This window comes from Dendropsophus ebraccatus, chromosome 2 (assembly GCF_027789765.1).
Source record: "Dendropsophus ebraccatus isolate aDenEbr1 chromosome 2, aDenEbr1.pat, whole genome shotgun sequence".
Lineage (NCBI taxonomy): Eukaryota > Metazoa > Chordata > Amphibia > Anura > Hylidae > Dendropsophus > Dendropsophus ebraccatus.
Window position 1 is genome coordinate 219,730,669 of NC_091455.1, and position 16,428 is coordinate 219,747,096.

General features: G+C 44.7%; 1 protein-coding gene across 2 annotated transcripts in view; it reads left to right on the forward strand.

Annotated features, from left to right (window-relative positions):
- The first annotated feature begins 512 nt into the window (after positions 1–512).
- LOC138784961 (tyrosinase-like) overlaps positions 513–16,428 on the forward strand; it is a 36,571-nt gene continuing 20,655 nt past the window's right edge. The window contains exons 1-3 of one of the 2 annotated variants that reach the window (XM_069960672.1): positions 513–643; positions 3,251–4,062; positions 9,845–10,058. In XM_069960672.1, coding sequence (XP_069816773.1) covers positions 3,277–4,062; positions 9,845–10,058 — 1,000 coding nt within the window. In that variant the 5' untranslated portion in view covers positions 513–643; positions 3,251–3,276. The remainder of the gene's footprint in view (positions 644–3,250; positions 4,063–9,844; positions 10,059–16,428) is intronic. The other variant, XM_069960673.1, reaches the window with a different exon arrangement.

The following is a 16,428-nucleotide window of genomic DNA, read 5'->3' on the forward strand; positions in this document are numbered from 1 at the left end:
TAGATATAGGGTCATAATAGGGAGTGTATCCCAAAGGGGTAGTTGGGGGCAGGGGTCCCCCTTATTAGGGTGAGTGCCCCGACAGACCCTGGGCGAGCAGGGGTAGAGACACACATACATATTGAGGTGCATTAGAGAGAGTGGGAGAGCGCACCTTGTATTATCTATCTACCACAGACAGCGCTCTCGGTGCCTTTAGGTCCCGGAGTGCCCCCCTATTTGGTGTGCGGCTTTGTAGACTTTTTACCATTGTATTTGGTGCCGTGGGGCTAAGCTACTAGATGTTTGTGGGGTGTTTTCTATTTTGATGTTTTCTTGGTCTTTCCCCAACTCGCTTTTTGTTTTTTAATAGGGCGGCTAGTAATAATAAGAAGAATGGAGAGAGCAATCACTCCCATCCTCCAGTGCCATCAGCTTTGGGTGCTCAGGAGCTGCGCTCAGGATTCTGACTCATTAATGTGCTTCCCTTGTCAGTGACTAATCCCAGGAATTAGAGGGAGAAACCAAGATTTCCAGTCACCTCAGGGCCGTCCTCTCCCCGCAGACACACCTGTCCCCTCCCAGTCCCGGACCCTATAAAGCGGCACCCCCACCCACTCAGGAGCTGACAGTGTGACCGGAGCAGACACCCAGCAGCACCCAGGTATTCCCACCAATTACTGAACAGCTCTCTATCTCTGTCAGGTGCAGGGGTCGGGTGCAGGGGTCGGGTGCAGGCGTCGGGTGCAGGGGTGGGGTGCAGGGGTGGGGTGCAGAGGTCGGATGCAGGGGTCAGAGGTCGGGTGCAGGGGTCGGGTGCTGGGGTGGGGTGCAGGGGTGGGGTGCAGGGGTCAGGGGTGGGGTGCAGGGGTCGGATTCAGGGGTCAGAGGTCGGGTGCAGGGGTCAGGGGTCGGGTGCAGGGGTCGGGTGCAGGGGTGGGGGGCAGGGGTGGGGTGCAGGGGTCAGGGGTGGGGTGCAGGGGTCGGCCATATTATTGTCCATTGGGAATAACAACTTGGATCCATCACTTTAATAGCCGCCACTTTCTTCTAATCCTGAAAAATCCCTTTAACTTTTATCCTAATGTTGTTGTAGTGAAGTATGGGAGGAGCCGAACTATGAGGTGGAGAAGTCAATTAACCCTTTATTGTAGTGCGGTCTCATCCTGTTATTAATGGGTCGGTATGGATTAGTTAACCCTTTATTGTAGTGCGGTCTCATCCTGTTATTAATGGGTCGGTATGGACTAGTTAACCCTTTGTTGTAGTGCGGTCTCATCCTCCGTTATTGATGGGTCGGTATGGATTAGTTAACCCTTTATTGTAGTGCGGTCTCATCCTCCGTTATTGATGGGTCGGTATGGATTAGTTAACCCTTTATTGTAGTGCGGTCTCATCCTCCGTTATTGATGGGTCATCAGGGATCAGGCCTGACCTGAGTTCCGGCTTCTTCCAGTGTAAACTGCTCATAACAACCAATCACAGCAGAGTTTTCATATCTTAATTAGCTGTGGTGAAATGGAAGCTGCGCTGTGATTGGTTGCTATGTGCACTTTACATCAGTCTGAATTTTACACACTCGTAACTGTCCGTAATTTGCAATGACCCATTGATTGAAATGGTTGATCTGTACCAGGGCCTGACAGTATACAGATGTGTGTATGGGGCCATGGAAATCAATAGGTCCACTATCTGTCCAATATGCGGATGTGTGAAAGAGGCCTTAATTATTTTTTTTTTTTTTTACTAAGCCTGCTTGATAATATGACGCAAGAACACCGTTCTCATTGCAAGACTTAAGAACAGCTCTAGACATTGGGGAGATGTGTGAACAGAGACCACTGGCAACACAATAATAATAATAATAATAATAATACATTTATTTGTATAGCGCCAACAGATTCCGCAGCGCTTTTTCTATGCATACAGTACAGAGGTACATAATACAAAGTTAAATAATTAGAATAAATAAAAAATACAAAGATACAAAAAAACAAAACAAATATAAAGGAGACCTGCTTGTTGGAGCTTACAGACTAAAACTTGGGTGACACCAGGCATAAGGGCTTTATTTGTCTATGGTCCGGCCATTGTACATAGTTAGAAATACAGGATGAGCCAGTAACAGCGCCAATGTCTGATTGCAAGTAAACATATAGAGTGCAGGAACCGTCAGATATAGAGCGAGGGAAACAGAAGGGGGAAACAAGTTTAGGGAAGGTTATAAGCACACCTGAAGAGATGAGTCTTCAGGGCACGTTTGAAACTGTGAGTATTGGGTAAGTCTGAGCTCTTTAGGTAGGGTGTTCCAGAGAACTGGTGCAGCACGAGAGAAGTCTTGGAGGCGGGAATGAGAGGTTCTGATTATGGAAGATGTTAAAGGAAAAGTACAGCAAAAAATTTTATTAAAGTATTGTATTGCACCCCCAAAAGTTATACAAATCCCCAATATACACTTATTACGGGAAATGCTTATAAAGTGCTTTTTCCTTTATGCAGTGTTAAGTGCAGGGAAAAAGCACTTTATAAGCATTTCCCGTAATGAGTGTATATTGGTGATTTGTATAACTTTTGGGGGGCAATACAATACTGTAATAAAAATTTTCACCGGACTTCTCCTTTAAGGTTAGATCATTAGCAGAACACAGAGCACAGGTAGGATGATAGGTGGAGATGAGGGAGGAGATGTATGGAGGGCCGAGTTGTGGAGATGAGGGAGGAGATGTATGGAGGGCAGAGTTGTGGAGATGAGGGAGGAGATGTATGGAGGGCAGAGTTGTGGAGAGCTTTATGGGTGAGGGTGAGGAGCTTGAAGTTAATTCTAGATTTAATGGGTAACCAGTGCAGTGACTGGCACAGAGGGGAGACGTCGGTATAGCAGCTGGAGAGGAAGATGAGTCTGGCTGCTGCGCTCAGGATAGACTGGAGAGGAAGATGAGTCTGGCTGCTGCGTTCAGGATAGACTGGAGAGGAAGATGAGTCTGGCTGCTGCGTTCAGGATAGACTGGAGAGGAAGATGAGTCTGGCTGCTGCGTTCAGGATAAACTGGAGAGGAAGATGAGTCTGGCTGCTGCGTTCAGGATAAACTGGAGAGGGGAGAGCTTAGAGAAAGGAAGAGCGATTAGTAGGGAGTTACAGTAGTCAAGACAAGGAACACAAGGAGCTAAATCAACAAACAAACTGGTGGAAAGAGTGGGAATGTCCAGTCTGGTGTGATGGACGCTGCTCCAATCTGAAAGTGGTTAAACATTGTTTCCCATTTTTCCGTCAGCAGGTGCCCAACAGCTTCAGGACGTCATGTTCAGCATTGTCATCTTCCTTGCATTCGGCCTTTGCTTTGTGGACAGCCAGTTCCCCAGAGTCTGCACATCTGAAGCTTCTTTTCGCACCAAGACTTGCTGTCCACTTTGGAAAGACAAAAGCCCATGTGGTTCCCTGTCTGGTCGTGGGAAGTGTATAGCCTGGGCAGCTTCAACTGCAAAAAAGATTCCCCAGTATAATGATGATCGGCTGGACTGGCCTAGACACTACTATGAGAATACCTGCGAGTGCTTCGGAAACTACAGTGGCTTCAATTGTGGCGACTGCAAATTTGGCTACCATGGTGAGAAGTGTGACAGGAAGAAAATAATTGTAAGGAGAGAGATCCGGGAACTGTCAGCTCTGGAGCAGAGAAGATTTTTTAGTTATTTGGCTTTAGCAAAGACCACAAAAAGTCAAGATTTTGTTGTCCTGAGCACAGGAGACCGACACCATCGAGAGACTTACCGCTTTGTGGATGCTTCTCTCTATGACATTTTTGCATGGTTGCATTATTACTCCATGAAACCAATCATGATAAATAGCACATTTATCCCTGAAAAAAACTTTGCTCATCAAGGCCCTGTATTTCCCGGGTGGCATCGCCTGGGCCTATTGTTCTTGGAACGAGAGATGCAACGCCTAACTGGAGATGAAGATTTTGCTCTTCCTTATTTTGACTGGAGGTCGGAGAAGAACTGCACCATCTGTACCGATGATCTGATGGGAACTAATGATGCCCAGGGGGTCCTCAATCCTTACTCCCACTTTTCCTTCTGGAAGGTATTATTACGGTACATCTCATTGTTGTAATTCATGTTCCAAATTGTTAGATGCTGACAGGTCAAAGAGACAGAGGACCTTTCATATATCGAGCTGTGTTTCCAGAACATAGAAAAATCCTTTTATCCTTTGGTACAAAGAGTCAAAGAGGGGGGGTTCCCAAGCTTGTAAAAAACTGCAAGCTAGAATATCAGAACAGGAGCTCAGGAACGCCTCTCTGACTCTTTGTACCAGAGAATAAAAACCTTTTTAAACATTCTAGAAACACAGCTGTATATATGAATGGCGACAGATTTTTTTTAACTAAAGCTTGAGACAAACATTAAACGACCCTATGGGTAATAATACATAGTGGAGGTCAGAGGTGTAACTAGAAGCTCCCGAGGATAGCCTCTAACTCATTCTGTCAACTAAAGACACAAAGCCTCGTCATCTTGGCTCTCATTTATTGAGCCTTCACCCAGCTCAATACCAGGCCCCAAGGCCCAGGTGTTACTTCTTTCTCTATATTTCTACACCCCCTACAACTACTTCTTATCCTCCATCTCCTATCCTTCTAATCACAGCTCATTGGAGGGGTTAGGGATGGGACTTGGTGTTGCAGGGGTTAGGTATGGGACTCTGTGTCGGAGAGGTTAGGGATGGGACTTGGTCATGCAGGGGTTAAGGATGTGCCTCAGTGTCGGAGGGGTTAGGGATGGGACTTGGTGTCGGAGAGGTTAGGGATGGGACTTGGTGTTGCAGGGGTTAGGTATGGTACTTGCTGTTGCAGGGGTTAGGGATGTGCCTCGGTGTCGGAGGGGTTAGTGATGGGACCCGGTGTCGGAGGGGTTAGGTATGGGACTTGGTCATGCAGGGGTTAGGGATGGGAATAGTTGTCGGAGGGGTTAGGGATGGGACTCGGTGTCGGAGGGGTTAGGTATGGGACTTGGTGTCGGAGAGGTTAGGGATGTGCCTCAGTGTCGGAGGGATTAGGGATGGGACTTGGTGTCGGAGAGGTTAGGAATGGGACTTGGTGTTGCAGGGGTTAGGGATGTGCCTCGGTGTCGGAGGGGTAAGGGATGTGCCTCGGTGTCGGAGGGGTTAGGGATGGGACTCGGTGTCGGAGGGGTTAGGTATGGGACTTGCTGTTGCAGAGGTTAGGGATGGGACTCAGTGTCGGAGAGGTTAGGGATGGGACTCAGTGTCGGAGGGGTTAGGGATGGGACTCAGTGTCGGAGAGGTTAGGGATGGGACTTGGTCATGCAGGGGTTAGGGGTGGGACTCGGTGTCGGAGGGGTTAGGTATGGGACTCGGTGTTGCAGGGGTTAGGGATGGGACTTGGTGTTGCAGGGGTTAGGGATGGGACTCTGTGTCGGAGAGGTTAGGGATGGGACTAGTTGTCGGAGGGGTTAGGGATGGGACTTGGTCATGCAGGGGTTAGGGATGGGACTCTGTGTCGGAGGGGTTAGGGACGTGCCTCAGTGTCGGAGGGGTTAGGGATGGGACTTGGTGTTGCAGGGGTTAGGGATGGGACTCTGTGTCGGAGGGGTTAGGGATGGGACTTGGTGTTGCAGGGGTTAGGGATGGGACTCTGTGTCGGAGGGGTTAGGGATGGGACTCGGTGTTGCAGGGGTTAGGGATGGGACTCTGTGTCGGAGGGGTTAGGGATGGGACTTGGTGTTGCAGGGGTTAGGGATGGGACTCTGTGTCGGAGGGGTTAGGGATGGGACTCGGTGTCGGAGAGGTTAGGGATGGGACTCGGTGTCGGAGGGGTTAGGGATGGGACTCAGTGTCGGAGGGGTTAGGGATGGGACTCTGTGTCGGAGGGGTTAGGGATGGGACTCTGTGTCGGAGGGGTTAGGGATGGGACTTGGTCATGCAGGGGTTAGGGATGGGACTCTGTGTCGGAGGGGTTAGGGATGGGACTCAGTGTCGGAGGGGTTAGGGATGGGACTCTGTGTCGGAGGGGTTAGGGATGGGACTCTGTGTCGGAGGGGTTAGGGATGGGACTTGGTCATGCAGGGGTTAGGGATGGGACTCTGTGTCAGAGGGGTTAGGGACGTGCCTCAGTGTCGTAGGGGTTAGGGATGGGACTCTGTGTCGGAGGGGTTAGGGATGGGACTTGGTCATGCAGGGGTTAGGGATGGGACTTTGTGTCGGGGGGGTTAGGGATGTGCCTCAGTGTCGGAGGGGTTAGGGATGTGCCTCAGTGTCGGAGGGGTTAAGGATGGGACTCTGTGTCGGAGGGGTTAGGGATGGGACTCTGTGTCGGAGGGGTTAGGGATGGGACTCTGTGTCGGAGGGGTTAGGGATGGGACTCTGTGTCGGAGGGGTTAGGGATGAGACTCTGTGTCAGAGGTGTTAGGGATGGGACTCTGTGTCGGAGGGGTTAGGGATGAGACTCTGTGTCAGAGGTGTTAGGGATGGGACTCAGTGTCGGAGGGGTTAGGGATGGGACTCAGTGTCGGAGGGGTTAGGGACGTGCCTCAGTGTCGGAGGGGTTAGGGATGGGACTCTGTGTCGGAGGGGTTAGGGGTGGGACTCTGTGTCGGAGGGGTTAGGGGTGGGACTTGGTCATGCAGGGGTTAGGGATGGGACTCTGTGTCGGAGGGGTTAGGGATGGGACTCGGTGTTGCAGAGGTTAGGGACGTGCCTCAGTGTCGGAGGGGTTAGGGATGGGACTCTGTGTCGGAGGGGTTAGGGATGGGACTCTGTGTCGGAGGGGTTAGGGATGGGACTCTGTGTCGGAGGGGTTAGGGATGGGACTCTGTGTCGGAGGGGTTAGGGATGGGACTTTGTGTCGGAGGGGTTAGGGATGGGACTCTGTGTCGGAGGGGTTAGGGATGGGACTTGGTGTTGCAGAGGTTAGGGACGTGCCTCAGTGTCGGAGGGGTTAGGGATGGGACTCTGTGTCGGAGGGGTTAGGGACGTGCCTCAGTGTCGGAGGGGTTAGGGATGGGACTCTGTGTCGGAGGGGTTAGGGACGTGCCTCAGTGTCGGAGGGGTTAGGGATGGGACTTGGTGTTGCAGGGGTTAGGGATGGGACTCTGTGTTGGAGAGGTTAGGGATGGGACTTGGTGTTGCAGAGATTAGGGACGTGCCTCAGTGTCGGAGGGGTTAGGGATGGGACTCTGTGTCGGAGGGGTTAGGGATGGGACTCTGTGTCGGAGGGGTTAGGGATGGGACTTTGTGTCGGAGGGGTTAGGGATGGGACTCAGTGTCGGAGGGGTTAGGGATGGGACTTGGTGTTGCAGGGGTTAGGGATGGGACTCGGTGTCGGAGGGGTAAGGGATGGGACTCGGTGTTGCAGAGGTAAGGGACGTGCCTCAGTGTCGGAGGGGTTAGGGACGTGTCTCAGTGTCGGAGGGGTTAGGGATGGGACTCAGTGTCGGAGGGGTTAGGGATGGGACTCAGTGTCGGAGGGGTTAGGGACGTGCCTCAGTGTCGGAGGGGTTAGGGATGGGACTTGGTGTTGCAGGGGTTAGGGATGGGATTCTGTGTCGGAGAGGTTAGGGATGGGACTTGGTGTTGCAGGGGTTAGGGATGGGACTTGGTGTTGCAGAGGTTAGGGACGTGCCTCAGTGTCGGAGGGGTTAGGGATCGGACTCTGTGTCGGAGGGGTTAGGGATGGGACTTGGTGTTGCAGAGGTTAGGGACGTGCCTCAGTGTCGGAGGGGTTAGGGATGGGACTCTGTGTCGGAGGGGTTAGGGACGTGCCTCAGTGTCGGAGGGGTTAGGGATGGGACTCTGTGTCGGAGGGGTTAGGGACGTGCCTCAGTGTCGGAGGGGTTAGGGATGGGACTTGGTGTTGCAGGGGTTAGGGATGGGACTCTGTGTTGGAGAGGTTAGGGATGGGACTTGGTGTTGCAGAGATTAGGGACGTGCCTCAGTGTCGGAGGGGTTAGGGATGGGACTCTGTGTCGGAGGGGTTAGGGATGGGACTCTGTGTCGGAGGGGTTAGGGATGGGACTCTGTGTCGGAGGGGTTAGGGGTGGGACTCGGTGTCGGAGGGGTTAGGGATGGGACTCTGTGTCGGAGGGGTTAGGGATGGGACTTGGTGTTGCAGGGGTTAGGGATGGGACTCGGTGTCGGAGGGGTAAGGGATGGGACTCGGTGTTGCAGAGGTAAGGGACGTGCCTCAGTGTCGGAGGGGTTAGGGACGTGTCTCAGTGTCGGAGGGGTTAGGGATGGGACTCAGTGTCGGAGGGGTTAGGGATGGGACTCAGTGTCGGAGGGGTTAGGGACGTGCCTCAGTGTCGGAGGGGTTAGGGATGGGACTTGGTGTTGCAGGGGTTAGGGATGGGATTCTGTGTCGGAGAGGTTAGGGATGGGACTTGGTGTTGCAGGGGTTAGGGATGGGACTTGGTGTTGCAGAGGTTAGGGACGTGCCTCAGTGTCGGAGGGGTTAGGGATCGGACTCTGTGTCGGAGGGGTTAGGGATGGGACTCTGTGTCGGAGGGGTTAGGGATGGGACTCAGTGTCGGAGGGGTTAGGGATGGGACTCAGTGTCGGAGGGGTTAGGGACGTGCCTCAGTGTCGGAAGGGTTAGGGATGGGACTCAGTGTCGGAGGGGTTAGGGATGGGACTCAGTGTCGGAGGGGTTAGGGATGGGACTTGGTGTTGGTGTTGCAGGGGTTAGGGATGGGACTTGGTGTTGCAGGGGTTAGGGATGGGACTCTGTGTCGGAGAGGTTAGGGATGGGACTCTGTGTCGGAGGGGTTAGGGATGGGACTTGGTGTTGCAGAGGTTAGGGACGTGCCTCAGTGTCGGAGAGGTTAGGGATGGGACTCTGTGTCGGAGGGGTTAGGGATGGGACTTGGTGTTGCAGAGGTTAGGGACGTGCCTCAGTGTCGGAGGGGTTAGGGATGGGACTCTGTGTCGGAGGGGTTAGGGATGGGACTCTGTGTCGGAGGGGTTAGGGATGGGACTCTGTGTCGGAGGGGTTAGGGACGTGCCTCAGTGCCGGAGGGGTAAGGGATGGGACTTGGTGTTGCAGGGGTTAGGGATGGGACTCTGTGTTGGAGAGGTTAGGGATGGGACTTGGTGTTGCAGAGGTTAGGGACGTGCCTCAGTGTCGGAGGGGTTAGGGATGGGACTTGGTGTTGCAGGGGTTAGGGATGGGACTCTGTGTCGGAGGGGTTAGGGATGGGACTTGGTGTTGCAGGGGTTAGGGATGGGACTCTGTGATCGGGGGGGGGGGTGGGGGGGTAGGGGTGGGGGGGGAATGGGACTCTGTGTCGGAGGGGTTAGGGATGGCGCTTGGGTTAGCATGGGACTGGTGTTGCAGGGTTAGGGATGGGACTCTGTGTCGGAGAGGTTAGGGATGGGACTCTGTGTCGGAGGGGTTAGGGATGGGACTCTGTGTCGGAGGGGTTAGGGATGGGACTCTGTGTCGGAGGGGTTAGGGATGGGACTCTGTGTCGGAGGGGTTAGGGATGGGACTCTGTGTCGGAGGGGTTAGGTTTATGTCTTTTGGGTAAGGATTAGGGCTATGACTGTTTCCCTTTTCTACACTTAGTAGAGAAGTAATAGTTTCATACTATTATAACACTATTACTGTATACATCTGGTCATCTTCAGAAGTCTTAAGGTTTCCACAGTGATGCTTCTTATATATGGAGCCCATGGCTCTTGGGGAGCCCTCCTATGTGTGCCGCTAATGGTGAGGACTTGAGGAGCGTACTTTGTGCATGCAGTGCAGGTAGATTGACAGGACATTGACACTGATGACTAGGATGGGTAGCGGACAGGGAAATTGAGGATGTTTCATTTGCTTATTGTGTTTCTCTTTCTTCTTTAGGCCATATGCAGTGGTTTCAATTTTCAAGATGAATATTGCCCTTTGGCTGATGCGGAATATAAAATGGAAAGACTACACCGGAGACCTGGCACAACACCCTACGCTCCAAATCTGCCCACACTGGAAGATGTTGAAAATCTGCTCAAACTGAGAGACTTCGATACTCCCCCATTTAATGAGACATCCCTACGTAGCTTCCGGAACGGTATAGAAGGTGCGTGGTACAAAAAAGTCAGGTGACAGCACTGGACTTACATGACAGGAACCTGTGGAATATCTGCTGTAATCCAGTGGCCTGTGATCCCTGTACGCTCTATCCATCTGCCTTTCTCTGCACACTCTTTTCTCCATATCTCATTATATCATGAACCCTTCATTAGATCTCAGGATCTGAGTGTTCAGACTGTGACCGATCAGGAGTACGAGCGGTGTGAAGTCCAGTCCCTGCTCCGTGTCTGAACACTCCGATCCCGACTGACCTCGATGTCTCTGTGACATGGCAGTCCCCACGACAGCACACATCCATAAGGTAACATGGCACAATGACCTCTACCAGGAGGATGGATGGAGAAGTCCAGGCAAGTAGGGCTGTATTTAAAGGGAATGTGTCATGAGCTAATGACTTATTGTTTAAATTAAGTATTTATGTTAAATATATTTTTTAAAGTGTACCTATCGTTATAACTATTAAAAACTAAACCAACAGTAGATGTGATATAAAGCAAGTTTGCAACATACATTTATTTTAGTTATCATGGAGAACACGGCACTTCCTGTTTTCTGACAGGGCGGGGCGGTGGAGGGGGTTAACAAATAAAATAGTAATAATAAAAAATGTTTCCTGCGGGTGCCTAGTGGCAAATACGGCCCTGTGTATATAGTATGTGCTGTATTCTATGCTGTATGTAGTGTATATAGTATATGCTGTACTGTATGCTGCATGTAGTGTATATAGTATATGCTGCATGTAGTGTACATAGTATATGCTGCATGTAGTGTATATAGTATATGTTGTATGTAGTGTATATAGTATATGCTGTATGTAGTGTATATAGTATATGCTGTACTGTGTGCTGTATGTAGTGTATATAGTATATGCTGTATGTAGTGTATATAGTATATGCTGTATGTAGTGTATATAGTATATGCTGTATGTAGTGTATATAGTATATGCTGCATGTAGTGTATATAGTATATGCTGTACTGTATGTAGTGTATATAGTATATGCTGTACTGTATGCTGCATGTAGTGTATATAGTATATGCTGTACTGTATGTAGTGTATATAGTATATGCTGTATGTAGTGTACATAGTATATGCTGTACTGTATGCTGTATGTAGTGTATATAGTATATGCTGTATGTAGTGTATATAGTATATGCTGTACTGTATGTAGTGTATATAGTATATGCTGCATGTTGTGTATATAGTATATACTGTACTGTATGTAGTGTATATAGTATATGCTGCATGTAGTGTATATAGTATATGCTGTACTGTATGCTGTATGTAGTGTATATAGTATATGCTGTATGTAGTGTATATAGTATATGCTGCATGTAGTTTATATAGTATATGCTGTATGTAGTGTATATGGTATATGCTGTACTGTATGCTGTATGTAGTGTATATAGTATATGCTGTATGTAGTGTATATAGTATATGCTGTACTGTATGCTGTAGGTAGTGTATATAGTATATGCTGTACTGTATGCTGTATGTAGTGTATATAGTATATTCTGTACTGTATGCTGTATGTAGTGTATATAGTATATGCTGTATGTAGTGTATATAGTATATGCTGTACTGTATGCTGTATGTAGTGTATATAGTATATGCTGTATGTAGTGTATATAGTATATGCTGTATGTAGTGTATATAGTATATGCTGTATGTAGTGTACATAGTATATGCTGCATGTAGTGTATATAGTATATGCTGTATGTAGTGTATATAGTATATGCTGTATGTAGTGTATATAGTATATGCTGTACTGTATGTAGTGTATATAGTATATGCTGCATGTTGTGTATATAGTATATGCTGTACTGTATGCTGTATGTAGTGTATAGTAGTATATGCTTGTATGTAGTGTATATAGTATATGCTGCATGTAGTGTATATAGTATATGCTGTATGTAGTGTATATAGTATATGCTGTACTGTATGCTGTATGTAGTGTATATAGTATATGCTGTATGTAGTGTATATAGTATATGCTGTACTGTATGCTGTAGGTAGTGTATATAGTATATGCTGTACTGTATGCTGTATGTATGTATATAGTATATTCTGTACTGTATGCTGTATGTAGTGTATATAGTATATGCTGTATGTAGTGTATAGTAGTATATGCTGTACGTGTGTGCTGTATGTAGTGTATATAGTATATGCTGTATGTAGTGTATATAGGATATGCTGTATGTAGTTTTACATAGTATATGCTGATATTTATTGTATATAGTATATGCTGTATGTATGTATATAGTATATGCTGTACTGTATGCTTTCGGTAGTGTATTAGTATATGCTGTACTGTATTGCTGGTATGTAGTGTATATAGTATATTCTTGTTCCTGTTATGCCGTATGTAGTGTATATAGTATATTGCTGTATGTAGTGTGATATAGTATTATGCTGTACGTGTGCTGTATGTAGATTGTATCTAGTAGTTATGCTGTAGTGTCGCTGTATATAGTATTATGCTGTAATGTAGTGTATATGTATTATGCTTGTACTGTATGCTGTATGTAGTATATGCTGTATGTAGTGTATATAGTATATGCTGTGCAATGTAGTGTATATAGTATATGCTTGTACTGTATGCTGTATGTAGGTATATAGTATATGCTGTATGTAGTGTATGCTGTATGTAGTGTATATAGTATATGCTGTATGTAGTGTATGTAGTATATGCTGTATGTAGTGTATATAGTATATGCTGCATGTAGTGTACATAGTATATGCTGTATATAGTATATGCTGTATGTAGTGTATATAGTATATGCTGTACTGTGTGTAGTGTATATAGTATATGCGTATGTAGTGTATATAGTATATGCTGTACTGTATGCTGTAGGTAGTGTATATAGTATATGCTGTACTGTATGCTGTATGTAGTGTATATAGTATATTCTGTACTGTATGCTGTATGTAGTGTATATAGTATATGCTGTATGTAGTGTATATAGTATATGCTGTACTGTATGCTGTATGTAGTGTATATAGTATATGCTGTACTGTATGCTGTATGTAGTGTATATAGTATATGCTGCATGTAGTGTATATAGTATATGCTGTACTGTGTGCTGTATGTAGTGTATATAGTATATGCTGTATGTAGTGTATATAGTATATGCTGTATGTAGTGTATATAGTATATGCTGTATGTAGTGTATATAGTATATGCTGCATGTAGTGTATATAGTATATGCTGTACTGTATGTAGTGTATATAGTATATGCTGCATGTTGTGTATATAGTATATACTGTACTGTATGTAGTGTATATAGTATATGCTGCATGTAGTGTATATAGTATATGCTGTACTGTATGCTGTATGTAGTGTATATAGTATATGCTGTATGTAGTGTATATAGTATATGCTGCATGTAGTGTATATAGTATATGCTGTATGTAGTGTATATGGTATATGCTGTACTGTATGCTGTATGTAGTGTATATAGTATATGCTGTATGTAGTGTATATAGTATATGCTGTACTGTATGCTGTAGGTAGTGTATATAGTATATGCTGTACTGTATGCTGTATGTAGTGTATATAGTATATTCTGTACTGTATGCTGTATGTAGTGTATATAGTATATGCTGTATGTAGTGTATATAGTATATGCTGTACTGTGTGCTGTATGTAGTGTATATAGTATATGCTGTATGTAGTGTATATAGTATATGCTGTATGTAGTGTATATAGTATATGCTGTATGTAGTGTACATAGTATATGCTGCATGTAGTGTATATAGTATATGCTGTATGTAGTGTATATAGTATATGCTGTATGTAGTGTATATAGTATATGCTGTACTGTATGTAGTGTATATAGTATATGCTGCATGTTGTGTATATAGTATATGCTGTACTGTATGCTGTATGTAGTGTATATAGTATATGCTGTATGTAGTGTATATAGTATATGCTGCATGTAGTGTATATAGTATATGCTGTATGTAGTGTATATGGTATATGCTGTACTGTATGCTGTATGTAGTGTATATAGTATATGCTGTATGTAGTGTATATAGTATATGCTGTACTGTATGCTGTAGGTAGTGTATATAGTATATGCTGTACTGTATGCTGTATGTAGTGTATATAGTATATTCTGTACTGTATGCTGTATGTAGTGTATATAGTATATGCTGTATGTAGTGTATATAGTATATGCTGTACTGTGTGCTGTATGTAGTGTATATAGTATATGCTGTATGTAGTGTATATAGTATATGCTGTATGTAGTGTATATAGTATATGCTGTATGTAGTGTATATAGTATATGCTGTATGTAGTGTATATAGTATATGCTGTACTGTATGCTGTAGGTAGTGTATATAGTATATGCTGTACTGTATGCTGTATGTAGTGTATATAGTATATTCTGTACTGTATGCTGTATGTAGTGTATATAGTATATGCTGTATGTAGTGTATATAGTATATGCTGTACTGTGTGCTGTATGTAGTGTATATAGTTATAGGCTGTATGTAGTGTATATAGTATATTGCTGTACTGTATGCTGTATGTAGTACTATGTGTATGTAGTGTATATAGTATATGCTGCATGTAGTGTATATAGTATATGCTGTACTGTATGCTGTATGTAGTGTATATAGTATATGCTGTATGTAGTGTATGCTGTATGTAGTGTATATAGTATATGCTGTATGTAGTGTATGTAGTATATGCTGTATGTAGTGTATATAGTATATGCTGCATGTAGTGTACATAGTATATGCTGTATATAGTATATGCTGTATGTAGTGTATATAGTATATGCTGTACTGTGTGTAGTGTATATAGTATATGCTGTATGTAGTGTATATAGTATATGCTGTACTGTATGCTGTAGGTAGTGTATATAGTATATGCTGTACTGTATGCTGTATGTAGTGTATATAGTATATTCTGTACTGTATGCTGTATGTAGTGTATATAGTATATGCTGTATGTAGTGTATATAGTATATGCTGTACTGTATGCTGTATGTAGTGTATATAGTATATGCTGTACTGTATGCTGTATGTAGTGTATATAGTATATGCTGCATGTAGTGTATATAGTATATGCTGTACTGTGTGCTGTATGTAGTGTATATAGTATATGCTGTATGTAGTGTATATAGTATATGCTGTATGTAGTGTATATAGTATATGCTGTATGTAGTGTATATAGTATATGCTGCATGTAGTGTATATGGTATATGCTGTACTGTATGTAGTGTATATAGTATATGCTGTACTGTATGCTGTAAGTAGTGTATATAGTATATGCTGTACTGTATGTAGTATATGCTGTATGTAGTGTATATAGTATATGCTGCATGTAGTGTATATAGTATATGCTGCATGTAGTGTATATAGTATATACTGTATGTAGTGTATATAGTATATGCTGTATGTAGTGTATATAGTATATGCTGCATGTAGTGTATATAGTATATGCTGTATGTAGTGTATATAGTATATGCTGCATGTAGTGTATATAGTATATGCTGTATGTAGTGTACATAGTATATGCTGCATGTAGTGTATATAGTATATGCTGTATGTAGTGTATATAGTATATGCTGTATGTAGTGTATATAGTATATGCTGTACTGTATGTAGTGTATATAGTATATGCTGCATGTTGTGTATATAGTATATACTGTACTGTATGTAGTGTATATAGTATATGCTGCATTGTAGTGTATATAGTATATGCTGTACTGTATGCTGTATGTAGTGTATATAGTATATGCTGTATGTAGTGTATATAGTATATGCTGTATGTAGTGTATATAGTATATGCTGTATGTAGTGTATATGGTATATGCTGTACTGTATGCTGTATGTAGTGTATATAGTATATGCTGTATGTAGTGTATATAGTATATGCTGTACTGTATGCTGTAGGTAGTGTATATAGTATATGCTGTACTGTATGCTGTGTGTAGTGTATATAGTATATTCTGTACTGTATGCTGTATGTAGTGTATATAGTATATGCTGTATGTAGTGTATATAGTATATGCTGTACTGTGTGCTGTATGTAGTGTATATAGTATATGCTGTATGTAGTAGTATATAGGTATATGCTGTATGTAGTGTATATAGTATATGCTGTATGTAGTGTATATAGTATATGCTGCATGTAGTGTATATAGTATATGCTGTACTGTATGTAGTGTATATAGTATATGCTGTACTGTATGCTGTAAGTAGTGTATATAGTATATGCTGTACTGTATGTAGTATATGCTGTATGTAGTATATGCTGCATGTAGTGTATATAGTATATGCTGCATGTAGTGTATATAGTATATGCTGCATGTAGTATAGTATATGCTGTATGTAGTGTATATAG